The sequence below is a fragment of the Galleria mellonella genome, unplaced genomic scaffold (assembly GCF_026898425.1).
Source record: "Galleria mellonella isolate WM207_F2 unplaced genomic scaffold, CSIRO_AGI_GalMel_v1 utg312, whole genome shotgun sequence".
Classification (NCBI taxonomy): Eukaryota; Metazoa; Arthropoda; class Insecta; order Lepidoptera; family Pyralidae; genus Galleria; species Galleria mellonella.
In genome coordinates this window covers 2697096-2710266 of record NW_026442074.1, presented here as the reverse complement: position 1 = coordinate 2710266, position 13171 = coordinate 2697096, and the positions used below count along the sequence as shown (strand labels likewise).

At 32.4% G+C, this 13171-nt stretch overlaps 2 protein-coding genes across 2 annotated transcripts; both read right to left on the bottom strand.

The window, feature by feature from the left end:
• Positions 1-870: 870 nt before the first annotated feature.
• LOC113515131 (uncharacterized) lies at positions 871-10437 on the bottom strand. The gene is made up of 4 exons (XM_026899283.3): positions 10053-10437; positions 9193-9282; positions 8751-8857; positions 871-7640 (listed from the first exon to the last, which is right to left on the bottom strand). The coding sequence occupies exons 1-4, from the start codon at positions 10245-10247 to the stop codon at positions 7559-7561; spliced, it is 474 nt and encodes a 157-aa protein (XP_026755084.1). The 5' UTR covers positions 10248-10437; the 3' UTR covers positions 871-7558.
• An 804-nt stretch (positions 10438-11241) lies between these two features.
• LOC113515094 (mitochondrial import inner membrane translocase subunit Tim22) lies at positions 11242-12973 on the bottom strand. The gene is made up of 3 exons (XM_026899238.3): positions 12563-12973; positions 11583-11846; positions 11242-11363 (listed from the first exon to the last, which is right to left on the bottom strand). Exons 1-3 carry the CDS (start codon positions 12789-12791, stop codon positions 11275-11277), a joined length of 582 nt encoding a protein of 193 aa, XP_026755039.2. The 5' UTR covers positions 12792-12973; the 3' UTR covers positions 11242-11274.
• Between the last annotated feature and the right edge of the window lie 198 nt (positions 12974-13171).

Genomic DNA, 13171 nt, shown 5'->3' with positions numbered 1-13171 from the left:
ATATTATTATTAGCTGAAAACATTTCAAAAATATTTTGTGCTCATCCCAAAACGCGAGCGAAATTTCGTAAATATGTCTCGGAGTATTTATGCTCTTTTTCACAGGTCTACCCCCCTCCCAACCCTCTCCCTCGAAAAGAACCTATTAATATAAATGCGAAAGCTTATAACGATGGCTGAATGAATGTGTTTCTCTTTCAAGCAAAAACCACTGAACGGATTTAATGAAATTTAGTACACGGTTTGATGGGTGAAAATTGTATGGTAACCCCGCCTGTGCTAACGGGATACGCTGGCGGAGCACCAGTAAAGGGTGATAGATGAGAATGAAAACAGGCCAGTTAGCCCATCATGATGAATTCATCAGGAATTACCCATGATAGTTTCCAGGGGGAACCGCGAGGAGGTCGACCTGGTTGGGTATATTGCTAGCAATGGGATTCTCAGTCTCCATTACTAACAATCCCTTTCCCCCTTTTAGTACACGGGTAGGGTTATATCTTTATTTAGGACAGGATATTTTACGTACTGATTCACGCGGATGAAACCGTAGTAATAAATATGTTTTTTTTTAATGGGTGATAATGTAATGGTAACTCCACCCGCGCTATTGGTATACACCGGCGGGGCACCAGTGAGGGATGATAGATGAGGATGAAGCAGGTCAGTTAGCCCATCGTGACGAATTCAACAAGAATTGTTCACGATGATTTCCAGGGGGAACCACATGGAGGTCGACCTGATACGGCATTGCTAACAATCCCTTTCCTCCTATGTCAATGGTTAGCATTCATATAAATTGACATACTTGTGGTCTATCCCTGATTTAACACATGTTCTAAAAATTGAATAAAAATAAAAATACATAGGTAATTATAAATTATGTATTTATTAAATAAAATTACATTTAAATTATTACATTTATGTATTTACCTTATAGGTGGGTTACTTCATTTAAGGTGTAATTATTTGAATAGATTATTTAGTACATTTATTTGAAGTTTAATGGAATGAATACAGTGTAGGTAACTGTAAATCGGTTTAAAGGTTTGGTTGGTTGTCGTTTCATAAATCGTCATAGTCGTAGAATACTGACGGATCTTTATATGTAATCTTTGTTTGTCAGATCCGTCAGTATTCTACGACTATGACGAAATATGCCTTGTTAACAGGCAAAGGTAGTTAGACCATACAGCCAGTTCTTCGATACTGAAATATGAGTCACTACACCATAGAGATTACAATATATTGCCCGTAGCGAATCACTAATGCGTTGGCATAGACTTAGTATCTCTAGTGGTTGTATCTTTAGATTAAGTACATTATACTAAGTCTATGGTCGTATCAGAGAAATCTGTTTTCATTTATTCTCTATGGCCAGAGGGCAGTGAAAGTTAATTCGTTCTATTCTACAACATTGTATCAATCAAGTAATCAGTCTTGCAGAATTTGTTGGGTACATAAAAAAAAACTATCTACTTAAATTCTATAGCTATTACAACTAGCAAGGTATTGTTGATATTCATACGTTTCTTATATTTGGATTGATGATCCAATCTCATCACAGCATCCTAATCAGACCGCTGCAGTCTACTGCTTGACATAGGCTTCTCCCAAGATACGCCACTGAGCACGATTTTTGAATGGCAAACAAGCTGACGGCCCACCTGGTGGAAAGTGATAACCGTCGCCTATAGACATGAGTAGCACCATGGACATAACAGAATATACTGTTTCGCCCATGATACCCCCTATGAGTTGCCATTCCTGAGGACAGGTGTTATTCCTCTGTATTCTTTGGCTCTTCGCTGCTTCTGCTAGTCTGTTTTGTCGTCGCACACTACGTTTGTCGATACGCGGTCTCCACTATAATGCCATCTATGGCAGTGTTTCTATTTTTAATTATCATAAGTCCTTATAAAAATAATGAATGAATCTAAGCTACACGGTTCGTGTATCAGGTGAATATTGCCCTAATTTATTTTTTCAATTAATCCTTATTCGCAGTTAACTATGGTTAAAGGATTTTTTTTTATAACACAAAAGACCATCGAGCATGCGGGTCACTTGATGCTAAGTGACTACTGTTGCCCATAATCATTTGCAAACGCAATTGCAGGTGTATTACCGGTCGTTTAAAAAAGAATATTATACTTATATAAATGATGCATATATATTATTTATGCATCATTTACGTAAATATGTATCTATATAATACAATTTTACCTTTGGCTGTTAAATTGGCTATATAGGTTACAGTCTGGATTTGTTGTACGCGTCCGTGTAGCCTAACTTCAGGCTGTAGCTGAAAATCAGTGCTTTGCTTTTAAGCAAAACTATCACTGAGCTGTAGCCTATTTGGGTTACTGCGACACACTTGGTGAAAACATATTTCCATACTTTATCTTTTGTTTTATATTAAAAAAAAAATGAAAATAATCTGATTGTATAAACTCATTTGTTAATCTATCTATCTACTTTTTTCTTGAATTTTACAATGTTGTATGTATGAAATAAGCATCTAACAACGGTCACTCGTTCTTTGGTTGTTCCAAGTTAATATAAGTAAACATACAAACAACAACAGTACCTTCCATTTGAATATAACATAAACTTAACTAGTTTAAGAGACCCTTTTTACTAAGAATTGCATGGTTACGATTAGAAAATATCGGTCGGTCGGTTAGAAAACCGACTTTTAAAAAAAGATGATGCTCAACGAGACCGACTTTTCTTTGTCTAAATTACGTGAAATCTACGATTATAATAAAGGTGTCAGTGATGAATCATTCAAATCAGTTGATAAAATGATGGAGATGCCATATAATTAAAAACATATTTCATGGCAACTCTTAGCCAAGAGGACCCCTTATCTTTACTGGATACTATTCTAAGCATTAGCAGACTACAATATTGTCATAGCAAAGCGTAATAAGTATAAAAATCACTTTTGATAAATACCTAGGTATATAGTTCGAATACAATTTGGCATTATTAATACTGAGATATGATTTCAATATCAATCTGCCTCTAGACAAAATACCTAACACGGTATCTAGTATCACCATATCAGCTTTTAACTGTCCACTGCTGAACATAAACCTCTCCCTTGAGGTGTTCCGCCAATAGTTGCCACGCTTGGCAGGTGGATTGGCAACCGCAGTTAGGCTTTAGAGATGTTTTAAAAGGGACGTTGCTGGCCATCCCTCGCCCTCCCTTAGTCGCCTCACCGACACCCATGGGAAAGGAAGGGGTGGCCTATTCTATGCCGGGACCACACGGCCTCTAGTACGGCGGTATCTAGTGTAATATTACATTATCTGTGACGGTATTGTCGAGAGAGGGAATTATTCGTATTCATTTTGGATATTAGTAGTCCCGTTGCTAGCAACATAATGGAACCAGCGTCATCTTGGCTTTATTAATAAAATATTGGAACATTTTACACAGCGCCATCTGTCTCCAATCTAAGCAGAGGTTTATTGATTTTTTATTGCTATATGCCACTCTTCCTTTACTGCCCTGTAGTGCCGGCATAGAATAGGTCACCACCACTCTCATGGGTGTCGTAAGAGGCGATTAAAGGAGGGCGAGGGATGGACAGCAGCGTCCTTTTTAAAACATCTCCAAAGACTAACTGTGGTTGCCAATCCGCCTACTAAGCGTGGCAACTATTGGCAACCCTCTCCCCCCCCCTGAAGGGGGAAGCTGATATGATGATAATGCCACGCTTCAAACTGAAGCACAGTTGTTTGCAAAACATATATGGGACAGAGATACCTGTACAAATTGTAGTCTCCTTGGTACTTTGCCTAGTAGGTGAAGGTAAAAATTTGGTATTCCATTTTAAAAAGATGGCTTTAATTAAATAGTGCAAATGTATGGAAATAAACAAAACTATTTAATAGTTGCATGGTCTCATACATTTGCACTTTACAATTAACGCTGAGAATGTTAAATTTTTGTCTATATATTATGACAAATCTAATGGAAAAATAATACTGGGAAAAAATACAGAAAAGCCTCGGTAAACAAACTAGAAATAAACTTAATACAACGTAAAGTTACATGACATAGCTCCATGATTTACCTTGCCCATGTAGACAAACGAATCGATAGATATATTTTCACTATCACACGCAGGAGAGAAAATGAGATACCAACATCAGACTTTTTTTCTAACTCATCGTTGCGGTAACGAAAATGTATCTACCGACATGTTCATCTGTCACTTGTTTAAGGGCAATTGAAGCAAATACAAGGTAAACTTCATTTTACCCGCTTCAATTTATTAATTCTCATACATATACATCATGGAGTAGTATTAAAGTTAATACTAGTCATAAAATAAATCAGACAAATCAATTACATTTTGTTTTTTTTTAGATATTCTAAAAAATATATCTATAATTATATGTAAAAATAAACCAGCTAAAATGCTCATATCAATTCTAAAAAAAAAACCCTAAAGATATAAAGAATAAAACTACATTTTCATTAACACTACCAATAGAAAAACAGAGCCTCGTAACTCGACTTCATACAGATGTTAGCCATACATTTGTACACATTATAAAAATATCTATCTATGTACTGTCGTTTTACAAAATATTAAAAATTAAAATGCTTTTTACTACACCTACTCGGATACCTAACCCAATAATAAAGTACCGCGTTCGTGATTCATTGTTCATACCAAAGGTTTACTGGTAGGGGGCGCTACTAGCACTTAAGTCCGCTTTTTGTACCATATTTTCTTTTAGTCAATAAAGTTATTTGAATCAAATATATAAATAGTGAGTAAATAGTTACCTTTCAGAAGATGATTTAAAATTGTATTGCTAATGAGAGGAAAATTGTATGGTATTATATTTGATACAATTAAAGACAATTTTCTTAATTACTATCTTCCCGCCTAATACTTCATACGCGTAGATTTCAGAAGTAGGCAGTTCATCTAGAAGTAGGAGAATCTACTAGATAGCATATCAAGTTAAAACATACACTACATAGAAAACCTTCTGGAATACCACAGTGTAAACCGCATCTAATTTAATGCAATATTTTTTGCGCAATACCGGAACAAACATACATACGGATATAATTTGTAAAAATTATTCTACAAAAGCCCCTTTTAATTTTTCTCAAATATCTCCCATGTACAAACATCGCGTAGTTACAATTTTACTATATTAGTAAGATTGTCTTACAGTAATATCAAAAAGTTCTAAAATATAAATTTAGTAAATGAAGCTTCACATATAAAAATATTTTCTGTAACCAGCTGATAATATGGTCCAAAATATGTTTCAATACTAAATTAAAGGCAGTTAATTTTTTTTTTTTTAAATATGCCATTTATGTTGCCAGCTTGCACCCTTCCATAAGTAGCTAATAATATCTTTAGAATTATACTCTATCCTTGCAGATGTAGTAAAAAGTACTGTATTACTTGGTAGGAAAGTACAGATTACTAATGTGATTAGCACAATAAATACACACTCGTTTGATCTTATCTCTCTTTTTACTGAATCACTATAGACTCAAAACGGAATAAAAAATAATTTTATATAAATGTAGCTGGCCGAAAAGAAAGAGCAAATTAAAAAAATAAACATTAATCCGGCTCAAACTGGACTAAATAATACTATTTAAGTACGGGATCACAAGACTATCCGTCAACTGAACATGAAAGGTGTACATAGATATCACCGAGACCGTGACAGGTCATTCCTAAAACTAATATAGCTGCCAAGGTTAAAAGCTATTCGCTGACAAATATTACACAGACGATAAAAAGGACTCCCGTAGCCTTCAAAAAGAAAAGAAAAGCGCCAAAATGCTCACTCACATAAAATTTATTTCTACCTATTCTCCTTTAACGAAAGGTTGTTTGTAAGAGATTGTCCTAGTGACAAGATCGTCTTTTGAACCTTTATGTGTATATTTCAATCTGTATTTATGTTACTGTATTTCACTTGAATTATCCACTTGTTATTGTATATTTTTATTTATGGTGCAATAGAGTTAAATAAATAAATTTATGTATTACATAGACTAGTATCTACTAGTTTCTACCCGCAACTTCGGGGGGAAAGGGATTGTTAGTAACGGAGACTGAGAATCCTACTACTAGTGTAATATACCCAACCAGGTCGACCTCCTCGCGGTTCTCCCTAGAAACTATCATGGTTAATTCCTGATGAATTCATCATGATGGGCTAAATGGCTTGTTTTCATTCTCACCTATCATCCTTCACTGGTGCTCAGCCAGCGTATCCCGTTAGCGCAGGCGCGGTTACCAAACCATTTTCACCCATAAAAAAAAACCGCAACTTCATCCGCTTGATCGGTCTATGTTCATTGAATGGGATGAAAATGTAGCCCATATATTTCTCCATTCCAAATAGCGCGTTTATGCCAAATTTCATAGTGATCAATTAAGCCCTTAAGGTGCTATAAGGTAACAAACAAACTCACTTTCATATTTATAATATTAATAAGGATTAATATTAGATGAGTTTAATTAAGGATGTACCTAATCTAATCTTTAAACTTTTCATTCTAAATCCATCACGTGACCCCGTACGATTCATACCGAAAGGATAAATTTGATTTTTAAATTTCAATAAATATTCACTTTTCCTTGTTAACAATCACAGAACTGTCTTTTATGTGAACAATATATGCTCCTTGGCAGAAGTTATTCAGTTACACGAATAATTACTTTACGCCTTATAAATAGGCGAAGGAGTCCCTTTTTTCGTCCATATTCCATTATATATAGCACCATTTGCATAAATAATACAACTTGTAGAGAAGTTTCTGAATGTCATGTCTATTTCATGTTTTTGTTCAACTATGAGCAATTTTGCTTATTCTAATTTTAAAAAGTCTTATAAAATTATAATACTTACAGCCATTTCTTGTTAATTCCTGACTCTTTAAGAGTATTTATACTTTAGCTTACCAAAGTGTGGCAACATCACAATTATTTGTCAATTTACAAAAACAATTTATTTCTTTTTTCTGATTGATTATTTATAAAATGCTATACTAGCGAACCCAAATGTCAATCATAGAATATGTTACATATAAATTTACCGTTACAAAATATGCATATACTTCATATTTTGCTTTGATGCAAATTCGTGCCACTGAAAATCAACGTCATGTTAAAAAGAACACGACATATAGTAACATAATTTTAGTGCTTTTCTTTAATTATTTGTTTACTTTTGATTATTGTTAAATGTTTTCGTAATTAAGCGTGTTATTGAGCACTTAATAAATATTTCTTTCGTTCAAATGTTTTCTCCATATCAACAATAAATAAGTATTTATATTGTTGCAAGCACACTTCTGTGAACTAAAGTTAAGAACGCTCTTAATGACAATCTTACCACAAACAATCAGTTGAACACGACATGACAATATCATTCATAATAGCAAATTTCTCTACAAGGAGTGATTAATACAATCATAATTAAATGAAGCTGATCCTTATATTAAGCGGTGGGTTATATTTGTGCATCATATTGCTATATAGACGGTTCATTCAATGGAATAACGCTCTCGGCCTCTTCTTAGCGAGAAGATGCCACGAGTGGGTGACGCCCTTACGACGTTTCGGCGACAATCTGAAAACAATTATTTTTTCACAATGCTAACACACTAAATAAATTTTCTTTCTTGCTTTTTTTATAGATAAAACACTAATAAATAATAATCAGGATTTTAGTGAATTTTCAATTCCGTATAATTATTATCAGTATAATTATAATAATTATTATTATTATTGGAAACACTTTTTCATTCTTGAAGGGGGATATTGGAACTAATGAGATGCCATTTTTTTAAACCTAACTTTAATACAAATTTTTCAATTTGATAACAGAAACAAATATGTATTCTATGGACCAATATAAAATATTTTTTTAATAGCTTGAAGTCAAAATTATAAATTTAGTCCACGGTGTTTCACAAAACAATAATTATGTAAAACTATCAAATTAAAATGTTAGGTTGAGAGATAGATTTAGAGAAATGGCACTGTTAAAGGATTAACAATATGCCATGAATATTATTCACTCCTGCGTATAATGAAGCGGTTTCAGCGGTAAAACCAATGGACGACTGCTAAGTTATTAATAGATAATCACGCACAACATCAACCAGTCACAAGAGCCGCTCATCACGACATCGCGAGAACGCCAATCATAACGCAGGAGAGATTTACATGACCTTTCAGGTTTTCAAAATTGTAACTGACTCGCAAAACAAAACTTCAACGCATTACATCAAATTTATATTACATCAACGCTTCAAATTATTATCTATTTTATTTACCCTAGTTAAATCGCTTCAAATACTAGGTGTATCATCATCATCATCATCATATCATCCGTTCATCATTAAAACGCAAACGCACATCATTAACAGGCACTCCGGGATTGACTTCAATGAACATTATAAGAAATCCATACAGATGTACTATGAACACAATTGTTGTTCTTTTATGTTTGTGTAATAATTTCTTCCACAAAAAATTCACACAGACTAGGGGATGCCTTTATATGTGAAAAGCTAACCGTGTGCCATGGTGACTTATAAATCTTCTCTTTGTATTTTGATTAACACATGCTGTATTAGTCAATTGCAAAGGAATTGACTTATACAGCATGTGTTAATTAATTAAAAAAAAAAATAATTAGAAGAATTAATAAAAAAAACTTAAAGACAAAACTTACCCATGATCAGGTGTGTCAGGCATGTATGGGGACATGCGGAAGTCGCGACTGTGTGGAGTCTCAATACCAAATGGACTATACAGTTTGGTGGGGCTCCTGCCAAGTATCTGTACAGAATATAACTATATTGATAGTTGTTAACGCCGTCAATTTATAATTAATCTATCCTATTTTTATAAATATATTACGACTTTATATATATTTTTTATAAACTGATTTCAAAACTTCATTTTTATTTAAAATTATATATTTACAGATAGTTTCTATAGAAATTTTATTAAAATAGCTTAACTTATAAATCAAAACAACTTATTTTAACATGATTGTAATTTTTTTTTTTTTTGAGGAAAATTATATATAGTTATTTTTACAATTCTAATTCCAATCAGAAAACAATTTTAGTTGAGAAGAAGGGACAAAGAATATCAGCTTTACTATTTACCTTTTTCTTTGTAACGGGAGTGGACGGTGTACGGCATGGAGATCCAGTCTCCGCTAGACGGTGCCTACGTCTTCCACCCAACCTGAAGTGCTACAATGAGATTATTATTTTAGTATGATCACAGATAATACTATATTCAAAGTATGATCATATCTGCTGTTAACTATCCATAGTTAAACACGGGCCTTTCCTATAAGGGGTGTGTTGCCAGTAGTTGCAAAACTAAAAATGTTAAAACCATGCAGTTCATACAGCACTAAAATTGTTTACTTATAAATTATTTTATATCCCTCTTCCTTTGTAGGCAATTTTCAACTGCCTTCATAAAAAAGGAAGTTCTTAATTCAATTATATTTTTTATATGTTTGTTACCTCATAATTCCATTAGTTATATAGCAAATTGGAAAATCTTTTTTTTTTTTAATTTGAAAGGATATACTTAAAGATTGATTTATTATAAATTTTATCCGGTTCAGTTGTTTAGTTTTTAAATAATAATAAATGGCTTTATCACAATCAAAGTTGGTTTTTTTCTTTGAATACAATTTTAAAGTATTTTTGTTATAAAAGGAAAGAGGAAAACCAAAGAGATTTCTTTGAGAAAGAAAAAAGAAATTTTATGAGCAATGAAACTAGAGAATATTAAGATAACTACAGGAAATACAGTAGGAATAAATTACGCCAACTTTAACTAATTATTTACTACTGCTCAAGCCAAATCCTTGACAGTGGATACCTTTAGGAACTAGTACTAGTTGAATTATAATATATAGTAGTAGTATAATATACATTAAGTTATAGTAATAGTTAAGTTATATTTCTTGTGCAGACTTTCGATTAAAATGAAAAAAGTTATTCACCTGTGACAAATTTCCAAAAGTATTTCTTACACTTCTAAAAGTCCTGGATATCTTTTCTGCGCCGGATTGCAAGGCACGACGTGAATTAGCAAATGATTTGGTTTTAAATAGCTTCTTATTATAACATCCATCGACGTTTTTCAGACTGTGTGCCGGCGAATCGATAGCTGCGTCCGTTACAAAAGGGTCCTTCATATTTGTAGGACAGTAAAGCTAAATATTTATGAACTTTGATACGTTTAGTAGTATTTCCACTAAACAAGAATTTACAGAAATATCACATTATTACATTCATTACTTTCAATAATTAAAGTTAAGAATTTTTTATCAAATCTCGATATTTTGACCGTTGCTCCGACTTTTTCCGTTGACATTTGACTTTGACAGATAGTAGTAGCATCAATTTACGTTCAATGGGAATGGCAAAGGAACTAAGCCATACAGCCTGATCTTTAGTCATAGACATGTCTGTGTCCTCAGTAAAAAGTTTGTATATCTAAATTATATGTTTGACTTAGACCTTTTATTTCAATCGTTTGTTGACATAGATTAATAATTTTAAGTATAAATTATTAATATAACCAACTTATGGTCTTTATTGTCGGTTACATATAGCAGTATATATTCATGTAGCATGTTCCTTAATACGAGTTATAAATAGCAAATTTTTTTGAATTACATCCAATATCATATAATGTGAATGATTTAAAGCAATTCTATTAAAAAAAAAAGACTCAAGTTGTATATAACAACTAATTTGAATTCAAGACAAATTAGAAGATGTAGTTTGATGTTATCGTTATTTAATATTTCTTGTTATCAGTTATCTATCTAATGTAGTTAACTTTCAGTATAAGAGAAGGAGGGGAGGAATAAGTTGATAAGAATCAAAAGAAAAAAGTCTAATAGCTTCATCACTAGCAATATATTACTTAGATCGATTTCCATGCGGTTCCCCTGAAAACCACCATAGTTAGATATTTTTAAATTCGTCAAATTCGAAAAACAGTGCAAGAATACTGAAAGACACAACAGGTTATTTATTGTTTAATAAATTCAGATTTTGAGGCATATAATGATATGTTTACTTAAGATCTCATAAGAGTGTAGATATGCATAGTGTAAATCCAACTGGAGAACTCAATTAGAGGTGATTGACATTTAAATGCTAGAAATAAAAACAGTTATAACTATGTCTATTAAATTTATTTTTACTTATGATTTAAGAACCTCGATGATGCATATAGTAGTCTATTACAGTTGAAAATGCTGCAAATCCCGCTGCACCAAATATACCTGCTTTTAGTCCACCTAAAATTAAATATGGGGAAAGTTATAATGACTTTAATTATAAAAATGCTAATTATATCCTAAAAAAAGAGTATTAAGTTGTCAGCAATGTATGCTGAGAACTAAATAAGCTAACTATCTTCGACATATGGTTTTTAGGAATGGCTATATTTTAGGTGTGCCCCAGATGACACAGTAAACATAAAAAATAGTAGAAGTTAAAAACAAACTATGTTTTACCTCTCAAACCAATTAGTCCACCAGTTACACCTCCTGCATAGGTTCCATTTTTCCAATCTGACTTTCCTCTTGCTGTTTCTATACAGCACTCAACTCCAGAAAAGACAGCACCCAAAATAGCAAAGTTCTTTGCATAACTTAACATAGATCCCTTCATTTCTCTTAATATTTCTCTGGCTGATTGTGTTTGTGGTGCTGTCGTGTCAGTTACATTTGGCATTAACGATGAAGTGAACAAGCCTACTGCAGCTCCTAGACCATAGCCTAAAAAATGTTTTTAATTTTAAAAATAAATTTTCCAGCTAGTATCACTTCTAATTAACAGGCATAAGATTAACATATTTAAAAAAATATTAAGAGAGTTTAGCTTATGTTTTTACTAACATTCTCTGTTTGAATTTGATGAAATTAGAAATCATCTACAAAAAGAGATTTATGAATTTATCAAATCCCTTTTCTTCAATATTTAACTTCAATCAATAATCATCATATTGATAAATATTGTCACTATAAATTTTTTTATCCTTGTCACATTTTTGTTAAGTTTCAGACATGGTTTGATTATAAGGTCACTGTGAATCTACTTATTACTGATAACATTATAAACAGCAAACTACTGCTTAATTTGCTAATATTACAATTATGTTTTTTTGTTACTTTTCTTCATTTAAATTACCCAAGAGGTTATTAGGTAATAATATTTGTAATATGACAAAACAATGTATTATCTTCAGTAAACTTTAATGTAAAGGACAAAACCAAAAACAGAAAGTGACAGATCATAGCCATTGTCCATTATAGTTTAAAGCTTCACCTCCCTCCTTCATTCACCCTTGAAAGACTAGGTGATCTAAAATTTTAAGCGCTAAAGAACTCCGAAAGAAGGCAATGACTTTGTATACCAATTTGCAATTATGTAGTTTTAACATTTGATAAATTACTAAATGTTTAATAAAAATTCTCATAAATAAATAACTCACCAATTATACAACTGGTTATGGACTTAAATGGACAGCTTTCTACTGTAGCTTCAATCATTTTTTCTTCATTAGTTTTTATTATGACAGGCCCTAGGAATCTCGGTATTATTATATTCTCACGGAAACGACTGTAGTTACCGACCAAATATTTTGCAAGAGAATCATAATCGTTGTCGTCTGCGAATTTTTGTAAATCTGGATCCACGGGCAATTTCTTATAATCCGTCATGTTTGTTTTCAATATATAGCAACGACACTTTAAACAATTATTTTTTTCTCAAGAACAGTTATTTCTGGTAAGATATAAAATCCATTTATTTATTTATTTTGAAATAATAATTAAATAACCACATAAAATAGCTGGTAAAACAGTTTTTAATCAGCCAGATGTTTTTGACAGTTGACAGTTTTTTTTAATATATGTTTGACGGCTCTGGATTGGAAGCATGTCGCCTAAAACGAAGCATATAAAGCAAAGATACATGCGTATATATATTTTTTTAATAGGTGATAATGAAATGATAACTCCACTCGCGCTATCGGTGTATACCGGTGGAGCACCATTAAAGAATGATGGGTAAGGACGAATGTCAGTTAGTCGTATATGCC

What these genes read in the sequence shown, in the direction of transcription:
- LOC113515131 (XM_026899283.3), bottom strand. Translation starts at nt 10,247, where the DNA reads ATGAAGGACCCTTTTGTAACGGACGCAGCTATCGATTCGCCGGCACAC. An exon ending in CTTTTGGAAATTTGTCACAG is followed by an intron (nt 9,283 to 10,052) that starts GTGAATAACTTT and finishes ATCTCATTGTAG; the next exon opens with CACTTCAGGTTGGGTGGAAG. An exon ending in CTCCCGTTACAAAGAAAAAG is followed by an intron (nt 8,858 to 9,192) that starts GTAAATAGTAAA and finishes TATTCTGTACAG; the next exon opens with ATACTTGGCAGGAGCCCCAC.
- LOC113515094 (XM_026899238.3), bottom strand. Translation starts at nt 12,791, where the DNA reads ATGACGGATTATAAGAAATTGCCCGTGGATCCAGATTTACAAAAATTC. An exon ending in CATAACCAGTTGTATAATTG is followed by an intron (nt 11,847 to 12,562) that starts GTGAGTTATTTA and finishes AACATTTTTTAG; the next exon opens with GCTATGGTCTAGGAGCTGCA. An exon ending in TGGACTAATTGGTTTGAGAG is followed by an intron (nt 11,364 to 11,582) that starts GTAAAACATAGT and finishes ATTTAATTTTAG; the next exon opens with GTGGACTAAAAGCAGGTATA.